General features: G+C 38.8%; 1 protein-coding gene across 4 annotated transcripts in view; it reads left to right on the plus strand.

Annotated features, from left to right (window-relative positions):
• GPAT3 (glycerol-3-phosphate acyltransferase 3) overlaps positions 1 to 16,334 on the plus strand; it is a 58,354-nt gene that overhangs the window by 23,584 nt on the left and 18,436 nt on the right. For all 4 annotated transcript variants that reach the window (XM_081241826.1, XM_081241829.1, XM_081241827.1 and 1 more), the window contains exon 4: positions 15,186 to 15,456. In XM_081241826.1, the coding sequence (XP_081097952.1) occupies positions 15,186 to 15,456 (271 nt within the window). The remainder of the gene's footprint in view (positions 1 to 15,185; positions 15,457 to 16,334) is intronic.

Raw genomic sequence — 16,334 nt, forward strand, 5'->3', positions numbered from 1 at the left:
TTTTACCTGTAGTTCTCCACCTTTTGCTATGAAAAAATATGTGGCGATTCACACTATTTGTAACATGAATTACGTGTAACATGAATTTGTGACATGAATGGGATTGCTCTGTCAGAGAGCATTTGTAATTTTGATTGATGGCCAAATCACCCTTCATTAGTGGTTGTACTATTTGTACTTCCACTAGGGGTGTATGGAAGTGCCTCTTTCCCCACAGCTTCACCAATGGTGTAAATGTCTGTCAAACTTTTGGGTTTGCGCCAGTCTGATGGGTGAGAAGTGGAAACTCATGTTACTCTTAATTTGCATTTCTTTTATAGAGAGTGTGATTTGGTACACATTTTATGTTTAAGGGCCATTTGTATTTCTTTTTCTGGAAACTGTCTTTTGGCAATTTTTCTTTTCTTTTGCCCATTTTTCTCTCTCTCTTGATTTCTGTTTCACTTTGATTTCTGGGACCTTCTCATATATTAAAGTGATTCATTAGCTTTTGTCTGGGCTGAGATAAAAATACTGTGTTCAGTTTGCAATTGTATTTTCCCCTTTGCTTATCATGCTTCTTACTATGCAGATATTTTCTTCTTTTAATAAATTTATTTATTTATTTATTTTTGGCTGCGTTGGGTCTTCGTTGCTGCGCACAGGCTTTCTCTAGTTGCGGCGAGCGGGGGCTACTCTTCGTTGCGGTGCGCGGGCTTCTCATTGCAGTGCTTTCTGTTGTTGTGGAGCACGGGCTCTGGGCACGAGAGCTTCAGTAGTTGTGGCACACGGGCTCAGTAGTTGTGGCTCGCAGGCTCTAGAGCACAGGCTCAGTAGTTGTGACGCACAGACTTATTTGCTCCACAGCAGGTGGGATCTCCTGGGACCAGGGCTCGAACCCATGTCCCCTGCATTGGCAGGCGGATTCTTAACCACTGAGCCTCCAGGGAAGTTCGATATTTTTCATTTTTATATAGTCAAATTTATCAATATTTTCTTTTTATAGCTTCTGGATTTTTAGTTTTTTTAGTAGAAAAATTTTCCCTCTGCCAAGTCTTAAGGGAATTCTCTAGTGTTTTCTTTGACTACTTTTATGGCTTTAAAAAAAACAATTTAAATCTTTGATTCATTTATTCTGGTGTATTTGTCCAGATGGCTATCCAGATGTTGCAACACTGTCTGTTAAAAAGCCCATCTCTACCCAAATGATTTGTGATGCAACCTTAATAATTTCCTGAATTCTAGTGTAGTTTTGGATCTATTCCTGAACTTTCTATTCTGCAATGTTTACTTGTCTTCTCATGTACTGGTACGTTGTTTTAATTATTGACATTTTAATATCTGGCAGGGATCGTTCTCATTGCTTTTCCTTACAGAACTGTCTTGTGAATTCTTGCTTATGATCCATATGATCTTGACATTCAGCTTGTCTATGCTCCAGAGGAAATACAACTATCTATTTTTTTTTTTTTTTTTTTTTTTTTGTGGTACGCGGGCCTCTCACTGTTGTGGCCTCTCCCGTTGCGGAGCACAGGCTCCGGACGGGCAGGCTCAGTGGCCATGGCTCATGGGCCTCTCCGCTCCGCGGCATGTGGGATCTTCCCGGACCGGGGCACGAACCCGTGTCCCCTGCATCGGCAGGCGGACTCTCAACCACTGCGCCACCTGGGAAGCCCACAACTATCTATTTTTATTGGCATTGTGGTAAATTTATAAATTTACTGAGGGTGGTTTGACCTTATCTGTGTTGAGTCTTCTTCTCCAAGAACACTACATCTTTCCATTTGTTTAGGTGTTTCTTTGTACCCTCCAGAGGTGTTTGAAAGTTTTCCTTAGACAGTGTCCATTTCCTCTTAAGTTTATAATTCCAGTAGATATCATAAATGGAGTCTCTTCTTCCATCATGTCTTCTAACTGATTGTTGTTTGTATATTGGAAAGCTTTGATTTTAGTAAGGCAGAAGGATATAAAAAAGTAAGAATTCTACTTATGTAGGTTTCAGATTTCCTTTTTTTTTTCAGGTATGCAGCTATTTTATCTTAGTAGTGATAGTTTTACCACTTCTTATTCAACTTTAGTTTGTATTTTATTTCTTTTCCAGTTTATACTTCATTTCTTTCCCTTGTCTAATTGTGCTGGCTGCTACCCCAATACAGCATTGACTCGCAGTGGTGTTAGCTGCTGTTCCTGCTGGGGACAGGCTGTAGTGCCCGCAGCGTCTTCCCTGTAAGCATCAGGTTGGCTTTGATCTAGTTTTCCATCTTATGGGAAATACTTCTTGATGCTTGTTTTGTAAATCAAGAATGAATGTTGAATTTGTCATGCTTTTCAGCATATTTGGTGATGAGTATTCCCCCCACCCACTTAGGCATATTATGGTAAATTACATTAATAGCTTAATATTAGATTCATCTTTGTGTTTATGGACTAAACATTGCTTGGTCATAATATGGTGCTGGAAACTGTCTGCCAAAATTGGAGTTAGGATTTTTGCAATTGATCCTTATATTTGAGATTAATGTATTACCTACCTACTTACTTCCCTCCTTCCCCTTTACACCCTTTCTTCTCAGATTTAAATGTTTGGTAAAATTCCTTGTAAAACGGTTCGGGTCTGGGACAGGTAAAGTTCCCTTACTCCCTACAACATTATTGCATTTGTGCAAATGGTCCTCTTTAGAGCAGGGGTCCCCCATCCCCGGGTATGAGGCCCGTTAGGAATTGGGCCGCACAGCAGGAGATGAGTGGTGGTCACTCAAAGCTTCATCTGCTGCTCCCCAGCGCTCACATTTCCGCCTGAACCATCCCCCCCCATCGTTTAGAGCATTCATCTCTTGGTGTCAGTATTAGTAATGTTTTCTTAGTTAGAAAGCTATCTATTTTGCCTAGCTTTTTATTATATTCATTTGCATAGGACTTTGTGCAAAGCTGTTTCTTATGATTTTTATACTTTTTATGTTATTTCTTCTTTGTAAATTCTTATTTTGTATTATATGTGGACTTTCTCCCCTGTCCTTATTTTGTTTTTCTTACTTGGATTAACTAGCGGGATGTATAGGTGTTTAAAGTAAACTTTACCCTTTTCATGTTAAAAAAAAAAGTTGAATGTGACTCTTAAATGTGCCAACTGGGGAAACATTACTGGTGGGGGAGCATGAGTAGTTTCATAACGCTAAAGCTTTTTTAAAAACTAGGCAATCATGATTGAGTAGCTCTTAGGGAACCAAAGGAGATGCTAAGTCAGCATTTAATTTGAGCACATTTCATGTATATCATGGGTCATGATAGTTCTGCTGATTTTACCCCCTTTTCTTTTTATGGACCTATTATATGGTACATACGAATCTCATTCTAAAGCAGGGAAACCTGTGAAACTTTTATGTAGTGAGGTTTTTTTTTCTTCAGTTTGCATTGTATTCATATTTTTGTTTTTCATCCTTACCAATCTCTCTACTTCCAAGAAGAGATAAACTTCAAACCTTAAAATAGCAACCAAAAAAATGACCTAGCCAACAGCAACCCCTCTTACAAGTATATTGCTAATTTGACAATCAAATAGATAAAATATTATCAATAATAGGTGAAACTAAGCAGAAAGATGTTAATGTATGTCTGTGAACTCTCAGTGTTCTAATACTTACTGGTAATAACATGTTTCTCTCATCCTAAGTATTTCTTCTTCTAAATCATTTTAGGTTGTAGGGTGAGGGGTTAACATAGATCTGTCGCTCTTGGCAACAAAATGATATTTTGATTCAGAGGTGGGGACCAATCCAGGTTGTAGGGGCCTGAAGCTTATACAATTTGGAGACTCTCTTTAAGAAAAAGAATACACAAATTTAGGTGTGGGAGCTTGGAAGGGGCCACGCAGGTGAGGAGACTGAAGCTTAACCTTCTTAATTTTACAGTCAATCTGTCTTTGGCTCAGAGACCTTGAACTCAATGTAGAGTCATGGCTGAAGATATAGCAGGTTGTATAGAGGCTGTTTTCTACAAACCTTGGCTGGGTGACAGTCCAGGTTCATGAGGATATAACAGAGGTAAATGACTTTAGAATAAACCCTAACAGTGACAACAATAAAATATCAAGGGTGATTATCCTTTCTAAACCTTGATTAACCTGCAAGATGCCTGGGACAGCTGCTTCTGCCTCAGAGAGGACTTGAAGAGGAAGGATACCGGCAGGACATCTGTGTGCTGCATCACAACTTGGACAGAACAGCCTCCTCGGGCAACTCGGACCTGGCTGAACTACAAACTGAGGGAGTATTAAATGGACCACTGCCCAGGGGCTGTTTTTTTTTTGGGCTTATTGTAGGAAGACCTAATGGGGTGTGCTCCGGGCTGTAAAATATTCCTGCCCCAGATGAAAGAAAAAAACAGTGACTTGAGTTCCTGCTTCCTGGGAGGGATGATTAAGCCTAAGTCAGTCAGTGACAAGTGCGTGTCCAGATTAATGACAGATGGAGGCCACTTATAGGTTTTCCCATATCAAAGTTCCATTTCTTCCTTCAAAGGTAGGACAGCTACTCAGCAGAAGTGCTACTCAGGGCTCCTCTTTAGCAAGGAAGAACTGGGGCTGATGTGGAGTTGATGGGAAAGATCTTACATCTTTGAGGTTTGTCAAAGAGCAACTGTTGGACAGAGTGACATGGAATTTGAAGGTTTAAGATATGAGAGAACATTTGGTTTTGGAGTCACAGACTTGGTTTCAAATCCTGGTTCTATTCCTTTCTCTTCCCATGGCTCCAGGTAAGTTACCCAGTCATTCCGAGCCTTAGTTTCCTAGTCTGTAAAATGGGGATAACAGAAAATACCTCATAGGATTATGGGGATTACATGAGTGTACATGTCAAGGGTTTAGCACACAGTCTGGCATCAGGAAGCATTCAATAAATGTCAGTTGTCTTTTTAGTTTAGGAAGGAAGACAAAAATTATTCGTGGGAAGGGTAGGTATGATTGGCTAGAGCCTCTAATTGGGATTATAGCTAAAAGTTCTGAAGACTCTTAAATGTAACAGTTTTCTTTTTAAAAAATATTTATTTATTTTGCCTGCACCGGGTCTTCGTTGCGGCTCATGGGATCTTCGTTGCGGCATGCAGACTCTTAGTTGCAGCATGTGGGATCTAGTTCCCTGACCAGGGATTGAACCTGGGTCCCCTGCATTGGGAGCATGGAGTCTTACCCACTGGACCACCAGGGAAGTCCCTGTAACAGTTTTCTGATTCCCCCCAAAAATTGAGGCATAATTAACATACATTAAACTGCACAAATATCAACTGTTTAACAAGATGAATTTTTACATACTTGTAAACCAATGTGCCTACCACCCAGATTCAGCTGAAGAACATATTCATGATCTCAAAGTTCTCTCAGGCCCTGCCTAGTAGGTGTGACTCAACCCTCAGTCCTGATTATAACCTCTCTTTTGATTTCTGTCATTATCAATTAGTTTTTCCTATTTTTTTTTAAATTCACATAAATGAAATATAGAATGGGCTCTTTTGTGTTTTTTTCAAGCAGCATAATATTTATGAGATTTCTCCATGTTACATGAATCAGTGGATTTTTTTTTAATTGCTGTGGAGTATTTCTTTATACAAATACATAAAAATTTGTTTACCCAATATTGTGTTGATTGACATTTGGGTTATTTTACAGTTTTTAGCTGTTAGGAATAAAGCTGCTGTGGCCATTGTTGTGAACCTGTTTACTTGTTTTTCTTGGGTACATATCTTGAAGCGGAATTGCCAGGTCATAGGGTAAACAAGTGTGTTTAACTGTTGGAAACTGCTAAATGGTATTCCAAAATGGTTGTACACTCTCAGAGTTATGTCTGCATTCCATAGCCTCTTCAGTGCTTGGTAGTTTTGGCCCTTTTAATTATAGCCATTGTGGTGGGTAAGTAGTAGTACATATCTCATTTTGGTTTTTAAAAATAGCATTTTTAGGGCTTCCCTGGTGGCTCAGTGGTTGAGAGTCCGCCTGCCGATGCAGGGGACACGGGTTCGTGCCCCGGTCTGGGAAGATCCCACATGCCGCGGAGCGGCTAGGCCCGTGAGCCATGGCCGCTGAGCCTGCACGTCTGGAGCCTGTGCTCCGCAACGGGAGAGGCCACAACAGTGAGAGGCCCGCGTACTGCAAAAAAAAAAAAAAAAAAAAAAAAAAAAATATATATATATATATATATATATATATATATAGCATTTTTAGTACTTTTCTCTCACTATATAAAATAATACATATACTTTACTGAAAAATTAGACATTGCAGATGTATAAGAAAATTAAAAGTTACCCACATGAAATCCTATTACTCAGAAAAGACCTAATATTTTGATATCTTTCCTTATAGTTTTTCCCCCATTCCTATATATTTTAAAAGGTGTAATTATTTTAATTTAGTTGATTTGGGGTTGGACCCTGATGTCTTTACTTTTATAGATTCCAAAGATATTCTAATGTGCAGCCATGCTTGAGAATTACTGAGTTAGTTCAGCTCCTTTTTTTCCCTCTCCCATCTGTGTATTGAATATTTTAGCGCCTGGCCTGGCACTCTCTCTGTAATGATGGAATGAACGAATGAATGAGATTTAGATGAGGAAATTGATTCCCAGCTAAACTGACATTTCAAATGAGTTTCTTAAACAGATTAAAAAAAAAATACAGTATTCAGTTTTAAAAAGTAAAGAGAATAGTACAGTTAATTCCCTTATAGCCATCACCCAAAATCAACAAGAATTTGCTTTATCTATCCTTTTTTTCAGTTTTTCCTTTGTGGAAGTATTTTATTTAATTAAAAGTGTAATTACAGATGTAGTATGTGAGCAATGTCGAAAATCAGAGAACCCAGATAAGCAATCAGAAACACTGTACCCTCACTTTTGTTTTGTGCTGTCATGTATTTTAATGTATAATTGTAGTGACTCATTTTAAAAATTTTTATCGGAGTATAGTTGCTTTACAATGTTGTGTTAGTTTCTACTGTACAGCAAACTGAATCAGCTATACATATACGTGTATCCCCTCTTGTTTGGATTTCCTTCCCATTTAGGTACCCAGAGAGCACTGAGTAGAGTTCCCTGTGCTGTACAGTAGGTTCTCATTTTATACATAGTATCAATAGTGTTATATGTCAACCCCAATCTCACAATTCATCCCATACCCCCATCCCCCGTACTCTCATCTTAATGAATGTCCTTTTATGGGAGTATTTTTTTTTTTTTTTTTTCTTTTTGCGGTATGCGGGCCTCTCACTGTTGTGGCCTCTCCCATTGCGGAGCACAGGCTCCGGATGCGCAGGCCCAGCGGCCATGGCTCACGGGCCCAGCCGCTCCGCGGCATATGGGATCCTCCCAGACCGGGGCACGAACCCGCATCCCCTGCATCGGCAGGCGGACTCTCAACCACTGCGCCACCAGGGAGGCCCTATGGGAGTATTTTAAAATTAGATATTATGTCATTTTACTTCTAAGTACCTTAGTATGCATCTCAAAAATCTGACTTTTTAAAAACATAATCTGGATACCATTATTACACTTAACTAAGTTAATTAATTAACTAAGTTAATAACAGTAAACTGGATTTTTAAAAAGTACTTAGGAAAGAGAGCAGTGATAGTCAGGAACACAAAGTATTCACTGTGAAATAAGCATAGTCAAATCGCCTAATTTATGTGCTGGAAATTGTAACTTGACTAACGGCCCAGGGAATTTTTTGCACGTGGTATATCTCAAGCTTAGCTTTGCGATGGTAAATTATTTTGAAAAAAGGTGGCAAAAAGTGGACTGGAAACCTGTGCAGTTGGGGGACTGCGTAGTTGATGCGCTCATTAGTGTGTTAATATCTGTGATGATTAATGAACTGGAGAAGAATGAGAACCGAGCTCAGTGGTCTGTTCAGGGATCTGTCCTTCGCTCTGGCTTGTTAGAATTGTATCAGGACCTTGAACTATGCCTAAGGGATTGAACATGGGTCTTATCTCTCCGGAGGCTGGCACCGAATATTTTCGCCCTTTAATCCCAGCTGCTCTGATCCACCCCACTCCCCAGCCCCAACCGCATACAGTTAATCTTTTTTTTTAAATAAATTTATTTACTTATTTTTGGCTGCGTTGAGTCTTCGTTGCTGCGCGCCAGCTTCCTCTAGTTGCAGCGTGTGGTCTTCTCATTGCGGTGGCTTCTCTTGTTGCAGAGCATGGGCTCTAGGTGCACGGGCTTCAGTAGATGTGGCACACGGGCTCAGTAGTTGTGGCTTGCGGGCTCTAGAGCACAGGGTCAGTTGTTGTGGTGCACAGGCTTAGTTACCCTGCGGCATGTGGGATCTTCTTAGACCAGGGCTCGAACCCATGTCCCCTGCATTAGCAGGAGGACTGTCAACCACTGCGCCACCAGGGAAGCCCACATACAATTAATCTTTACAGCTACTTTACCCTGGTCTCTTTAATCAGGCCAATGACATTTATGGATCAGGAAGGATATTGGGGCATGGGAGGGAAGAATGTAGGCCTGGCTTTCTTGCCAAGAACCGGAGACCCTCAGAGGAGATTCTCATAGCAGAAAAAGGACCTTGCCACCACTAGTTGGAGCTGGGACACGTAAACTCCTTCCTGCCCAATTGCTTAATAATTGGGTAGGGTGGTATAGAGTAAACTTTTTTTTTTAAGGGATGTATTTATTTAATACTATTTAGTATTTATTTAATCCTATAATACGTAAATCATGGAAATAAGGGATTAACAGATATTGTCTCCTTCAATTCTTTTTTTTTTTCTAAAACTGTGGTAGAAACACTTCACATAAGATCTACCCTCTCAACAAAATTTTAAGTGTATGATACAGTATTGTTAACTGTAGGCCATACTGTACAGCAGATCTCAAGTACAATTTTTACAAAATTGAAGCATAATATACATAGACAAGAATGTAAAATTATAAATGTACAACTTGATGGATTTCCCAAAGTAAATGTACTCATGGACCTCTCATCTAGATCAAGAAATAGAACATTAACAGTGTCCCAGAAAGTGCCCCTAATGCCCCCTCTAAGTCACTACAAGATGAGGAAGTTTTTTGTTTTGTTTTTGTTGATTCCAAGCCAGATTTAATTTTTAAATTTCCTGTGGAAACAGTGCTAAAGGAGATTTCTGTTTCATGGTACTGCTGCTATATGATCACGTATATTTTGGGTTAATTAGGCTTATGATTGGATAGGACTCTAGCTCAAACAGATTAATTCAAAATTTCCATGAGAGTGTGTTTTAAACTCTGAGCTTCTGACTTTTGGAATATAGCCTATTGGTAGGTTAAGGATCAACTTCTATACATAAGCCTGCTGTATCCACCTTTGGTCTGTGGTGGACCCTGATTTTCTGTAATTGCTGACCTAGAAAGCATACTTTACAGCTGGAAGATGGAAAAACTAGCGTGATTTATAAATGGGCAGTTATTCCAAGAGTTCACTCAGCTAATTTAGAGTTAATTATATTTGAGATGGTTTTAACTTCAGCCTCCATTTCTTTTAACAGGCCTTTCATAGCTGGTATTATTTATGTACCAGTGACTTGCTCAAGGCAGGTGGCATAGGCAGCTTGTGCAATTCATCTCTTGCATTAGATATAATTGTTCTAATTTTATTTTCATCCAAGCATGAACCTTGTCGTGTTGGCCAAAGCACTGGTGTAAGGACAAAGTTCAAATGTTTATGGCTTTCCCTTTTTGAGGTTAACTTGCGAAACAAAAGGAAATATTTTCTAGAATCAGGGTTTTACCAATTTAAGAACTGTGGGTTGCTCTGAAGGATCAGGATTAATTTATTAATAATAACGAGGTTTCCTTAATGACAATAAAACCAGTATAGAAACTGTCCATGCTAGTTAAATCTGATATGTATTTATATTTATATTTTGAAGACTTTTGGTCTACTTATGAACATTTTTTGGTGTCAAAAGAAGTATTTCCTCTTTTTCTAAGGTGTATTTTGATGCCTGATACATAGTGAGTATCCCCTATACGTGGAGTGAATTGGATATTTTTTCCTGTTAGAAGTTCATACTTAGGGTGAATTCAGTCAGTATTTCTGACCCTCCAGTAGTCAATATTCAGGGAGGAAGTAACATTATAAATTCAGTAGTGCTTCTTTTGACATCTAATTTTATAATACCTAATTTCAGATTTTGTGTGCCTTATTAAAGAGCTCTTAAGCTAGTACCTGCTCTCTTACAATATAGAGCTTCATCTTGGGAACAATTGTCAGTTCCATGTAACTTTTTTTTTTTTTTTCTTGGTTATAGCACATGTGTAGCCACCACCTAATTTAATAAATAAAACTTTACAAAACAAATTCTCCTGTTTATCCCTCCCTGATTCCATTGCCCTGCCAAACCTGAAACTACTACTCTGATTTTGATGTTTATTATTTTTATGCATATTTTCATACTTCCCCTATACATGTATGTATTCTTAAACAATACATAGTATTTATTGTTTTGCATTATTCAAACTCTATAAAAATATCACCTTTCACATATTACTCTGAATTGTGTGTTCCTTCTGATATTTGCGAATTATCTAATTTGGTAAATTTTAGTTAATTTCTTTTAACTTCTGTGTAGTATATACTTCATATATCCATTTAAAAAAATATGAGCTGCCATTTATTTACGTATAATTTTGACATATAACATTATATTAGTTTCAGGTATACAACATAATGATTCGATATTTGTATATATATTTTTAAAATTAAATTAAATTAAAGTTTTCTTGGCCACGCCATGTGGGTGGCATGTGGGATCTTAGTTCCCCGACCAGGGATCAAACCCATGCTCCCTGCAGTGGAAGCACAGAGTCTTAACCACTGGACCTCCAGGGAAGTCCCGATATTTGTATATATTACTGTATATCCACCTATTGAATGAACCTTTGTATTGATTCCACTATTTTGCTATTATAAACAATGTGGCAAGATGTTCTTATATATGCCTGTTTGTGTACAATTTTATAAGAAACTCTCTAGAATATAAGGAAAAAGCTCTTCTTTAAAGTGGAATACCAAATAATAAATGTGGAAGGAATGAAGGGGAGAGAAAATACTGTTTTAAAAGACACATAGTACAAATTTATTTGGGGTGAAAGTGTGAGGAGCAGGATATTTCCATAGTTTCAAAGCATCTCCCTTTTATAGATACTTATAGGTAATAATTATCTACTTATTAATCAAAAAGAGAAAAATAGTAACTTCACAGTGGAGGAACCCTGTAAGCACTGACTACCTTAAACCAAGTGGTCAAAATTAAACGTCACAAATCATGGGACAAACTGACATCAGTGCCTCCCCATGTGATGCACTGAGAAGGATACAGCATCATTTACATAGTATTCCTGCCCAGAGTGTACAACCTGCATCTAAGCATGAAGAGACATCACGTTAACCCAGATTGAGACATTCTACAAAATAAATGGCTTGTGCTCTTAAAAAATGTCAGTATCTTGAAAAACAAAGAAAGGCTGAGGAAACTTTTCATATAATAGGAGACTACAGAGACGACATGTAAAGGTATTGTACAATCCTGGGTTGAATCCTGGACCAGGAGAAAAATGCTATGAAAGATATTGGTACCATTGTCAGAATTTGAATAAGGTCTGTAGATACTAGTGTTGCAGTAATGTCAACTTTCCTCATTTTGATAATTGTACAGTGGTTATGGGAGTTCCCTGGTGGTCCAGCAGTTAGGACTTGGTGCTTTCACTGCCGTGGCCCTGGGTCAATCTCTGGTTGGGGAATCAAGATCCCGCAAGCCCCGCGTGGTTAAATAAGTGAAGCTCCATGTCCTAAGTAAATCTATGCTGAAATATTTGGGGGTAAGGGGCATGATGTCTGCAATTTATTCTCAAGTGGTTCAGAAAATAGTATTGTTTTATACATACAGAGATATGACGGTAAAGCAAATGTGACAAAACGTTGGCGGTTCGTGGATCTGGGTAAAGTGAACCATCACTGCAGTTTTTCTGTATATTTGCAATTATTAAATGCAGATCTTCCTGCGGTGTACCTGGAAGTAGAGTTGCTGGGTCTTGGGCTGTGAATATCTTTAAATTTACTAGACAGTGCCAAATTGTTTTCTAGTGTAGTTGTGCTAATTACATTCCATTGTCCCAGGTCTTTACCAACACTTGATAGTATTCAATTAAAAATTTCTATCGGTCTTCATGGGTATGAAATAGTATCTCATTGTGGTTTTTGCATTTCTCTGATTATAGGGAAGCTGAACATCATTTTAAATGTTTATTTAAAAGTAAGTAAGTCATTAAGGCTTACTCTTTTTATGAATTCCTTGCCATATACTTAAGCTTTTTTTTTTTTTTTTTTGGTACGCGGGCCTCTCACTGTTGTGGCCTCTCCTGTTGCGGAGCACAGGCTCCGGACGTGCAGGCTCAGCAGCATGTGTGATCTTCCCTGACTGGGGCACGAACCCGTGTCCCCTTCATCGGCAGGCGGACTCTCAACCACCGCACCACCAGGGAAGCCCAACTTAAGCATTTTTTTAACTGAGTTCTTTGACATTTTCTTATTAATTTTTTGTATGTTAATATATTCTGGAAATGAATCCTTTGTCAGTTAGATGCATTGCAGTTACCCACATACTTTCGAAAGAGGCTTAAGGAAAGTATAAAATTGAGTTATAGTTTTTTTGAGTTACACACAATAAAGTAGGTTAGAGGGCAGAGAAAACATTGCACATCAAATGTGTAGTGGCTGAGGGATTGGCTTCTGTTTACAGATCTCTTCTCTCCTGGCTCAGTTAAATAATATGAGGCAACTTGAACTTGTATTTTTATCTCTGGTCCTTCTGAAAAAGGTTACTTTTTAGAAGGGCAGTCTCCTGTCTCCAGTGTATTTCATTCAGCGATTTCCCAAGTAACTGTTCATCTCTTCCCTTCTAGACTTAATAAAAAATGTCTATACATTGCTAAATAATGAAACTCTTGCACTGCTAAATATTGGCCAGTGCTCGGATTGAGTAACCTGCTCTCAGTGGTACTGCAGTACCTACAGAGCAAGAGGGTAATTCAGTAGCAAAACTATTTGGTTCATTTTCTAATACTGATTAAACTCTTTGCAGAGATGAGGAAAGATTAAACCACTTGGAGTACGCTACTGAAAAAGAGAATCTAATGATCATTCAAGAACTTACTTTAGTGCTCTCATTCTTAAGGTGGTTAGGTATTAGCTTTGCATGTGGGCAAAACCAAACAAAACCCACCAAAACCCTCAAAAGTAAAATCAGAAAACTTTAGCCTTTGTAAGGACTTTCCCAGCCCCTTGCCCCCCATTTTATAAAGAAGGACACCAAGTGAGGTGACTTACTGGTTACCCCTGGTCATAGAGCAAGCTGGTGGTTGTCCCAACAGAACTTGACTTTGGATTCCAGATCCTCTTCACTTTCTACACCAGTGCATTACTGCCATTCCTTCAAAAAATGGGTATATTACAGCTCCTCCTACAGATGCACATCCAAGTTCTCCAGAGGGTAGATAACATAGCTGTCTCCACTTTCCTCATTGATTTCCTAGTAAACTGAAAAATGAGAAAATCAAAGGGGATCTTCTTTCAGGGAACTTAACGTCTTAAGTCTTGACTTTTCTAATTAATGTATGTAAGAAGTAAATTCATTTGTGATACGTCCCATAGGGACAAATAGATAGCCATGTCATTGTGTATATAGCTACTTTTTATTTTGAAGATCTTCTCATCTATTATTTTTACTCAGTGGGTAGAACTGGGTGGCAGTAGTCATTTTTCAATCTATCAAACTTATGCTATTTTAAAAAATCTTTGAATTATTTTCTTTATGGAAAATACAGTAACAGTATAAAGAGGAAAACCTAGTCCTATTGCCCAGAGATAACCACTTCATGTTTCCTTCTGGACATTTTTACTATATATATATTTCATAGAGTTAAGAGTAAACCATAGTTTTAGATCCTGACTTTTTTTTAATTAACATTATAGTTTTTATTAATGGATATACTATATCTCATTGTCTGGATCTTTTTTTTTTTTAAATCAATTAATTAATTTTTGGCTGCGTTGGGTCTTCGTTGCTGCATGCGGGCTTTCTCTAGTTGCGGCGAGCGAGGGCTTCTCATTGCGTTGGTTTCTCTTGTTGTGGAGCACGGTCTCTAGGCGTGTGGGCTTCAGTAGTTGTGGCTCGTGGGCTCTAGAGCACAGGCTCAGTAGTTGTGGTGCTCGGGCTTAGTTGCTCCACGGCATGGGGGATCTTCCCGGACCAGGGCTCGAACCCATGTTCCCTGCATTGGCAGGCGGATTCTTAACCACTGTGCCACCAGGGAAATCCCTGTCTGGATCTATTATAATGAAAATGCTACAGTGAACACTCTTGCCTGCGTTTCTGATTATTTTCTTATGACAGATTCCTAAAATTGGAATTATTGACTCATCAGCAAAACTATTTTTAGTTTCTTCATGCCAAACAGATTTTGACAAAATTGCTCCTAGTTCCACACTTGTACAAATTGAGTATGAGAGTACCTGTGTTATTTCTGTTTTGAACTTTATCATTAAACAAACATGTTGCTGATTTGATCATGCAAATAGGCCACTCTTTGTCTGATTCACATTTCTTTGATTACTAGTAAAAAGGCTTTGAAATATTTATTAACTATTTATCTTTTTTCTACGAATTCAGTTCATGAACTTTGCTTACTTTTTTGCAGGAGCCTATGTTTTTCTTATTAAATAATTTTTACATATTATAAACATCAAACTTTTGTTATTTGTGGTAAATATCTTTTTGCCATTTTGCTTGCTTTCTGGCTTTATAGTTTTTATCTGGGGAAAGCATAAATCTTTGTTTCTACACAGTCTAGATTTATACTTGGGGAGAGTTTGTTTCTCTGAGTTCTTTTGCTAATGATTCGTAGGGAGAAGATGCAAGCAAAAGGGTTATTGAGGACCAAATTCCTCTGTAATGAATTGAAATCATTGGGTAGAAGCCGTTTCATGCAGACTCAGGGATTTTTACCTCTTTTCCCACTTCAGTTGCTTGTCTTTTATTTCTGAAATCTGCTTCATGTTACCCATTAGATTTATTTATTTGTCTTCTGCACAGTTAAAGTAGCCTCTTTGATCAGTTGTTCTTCTGTCCTATGGCATTTTCTTATGTCCTGATGCTTTCTTTTAAGGTATTATCCAAAGAGATGAGTCACCCATGGAAAAAGGGCTGTCTGGTCTGCGAGGAAGGGACTTTGAGCTGTCTGACGTGTTTTATTTCTCCAAGAAGGGATTGGAAGCCATTGTGGAAGACGAAGTGACCCAGAGGTTCTCCTCAGAGGAGCTAGTGTCATGGAATCTCCTCACAAGGACCAATGTAAATTTCCAGTACATCAGTCCGAAGCTCACCATGGTGTGGGTGCTGGGCGTCATAGTGCGCTACTGTGTCCTACTACCTCTGAGGTACGTCTCCTGCTCGGTAACTTGATGGTACAATTGGTTCAGCTTTCTTTTTAAATCATGTATGTAATGGCCACATGAGAATATTAATGATACTAACCCACCCCTTCCCATTTAGAAAACACCACTAAACGTGACCTCCACAAAAACATATTATTTATTCTCTCACATTTTTCCCAAGTGGAAGTGTGTATTCAGAATCCAGTATATAGTAACTGCATCCACGTTGCTCTTTCAGTCATGGAAAATTTGAGGATGGATAGAAAAGGGAAGTTAGAAAAAAGAAGAGAGAGTAGTTACAGTTTCACATTCACCAGAGTGTCATCCAAACTGTGACTGCCTCTCTTTGTTGGTCTGTAGCCATTTATAGCTGCACAGGAGAAAAAAATTCCTCAGAGTGGTTACCACAGGGGAGAGAGATATTTGGAAGGGTGAATTTGTTCCACCTAGTTCCATTTTGATCACTCACTTTTCTTATTAAAAGTTCACCAGTTGGGCCCCATTTTGGTTCTGAGTTTGCGTGCTGCCTCATGAGGAAGTAGCCTCAAAGCCCAGTTTACTGGAGCCACAATGTGGATCGTGGGTTGAAGGGGTGACACTGGGCAGTGGTCTGTTTAGCGTGGTGATGGCAGGTAGTAGCACGGGTGCCAGGCATGATATTGCTGTTGATTGTCTTGCTTCATTTCCCTGGACATGGCCTTGGTGTGCTCTCAATACAGCTTTCCAGGCAGTTGCTTCCAGCCGACTAAAATTGACACATGAGTTGAAACCTCTTTACCATCCCTAGGGTGGCCTATCCTTGCCTCATTCAGATTTATTATGCGGGGAGAGATTGCTTAAGTGTAAGCAAAGGCACATTTCTAAGAAGCTCTTTCTCTTTT

The sequence above is a fragment of the Mesoplodon bidens genome (genome assembly GCF_964165515.1).
Source record: "Mesoplodon bidens genome assembly, chromosome: 1".
NCBI lineage: Eukaryota > Metazoa > Chordata > Mammalia > Artiodactyla > Ziphiidae > Mesoplodon > Mesoplodon bidens.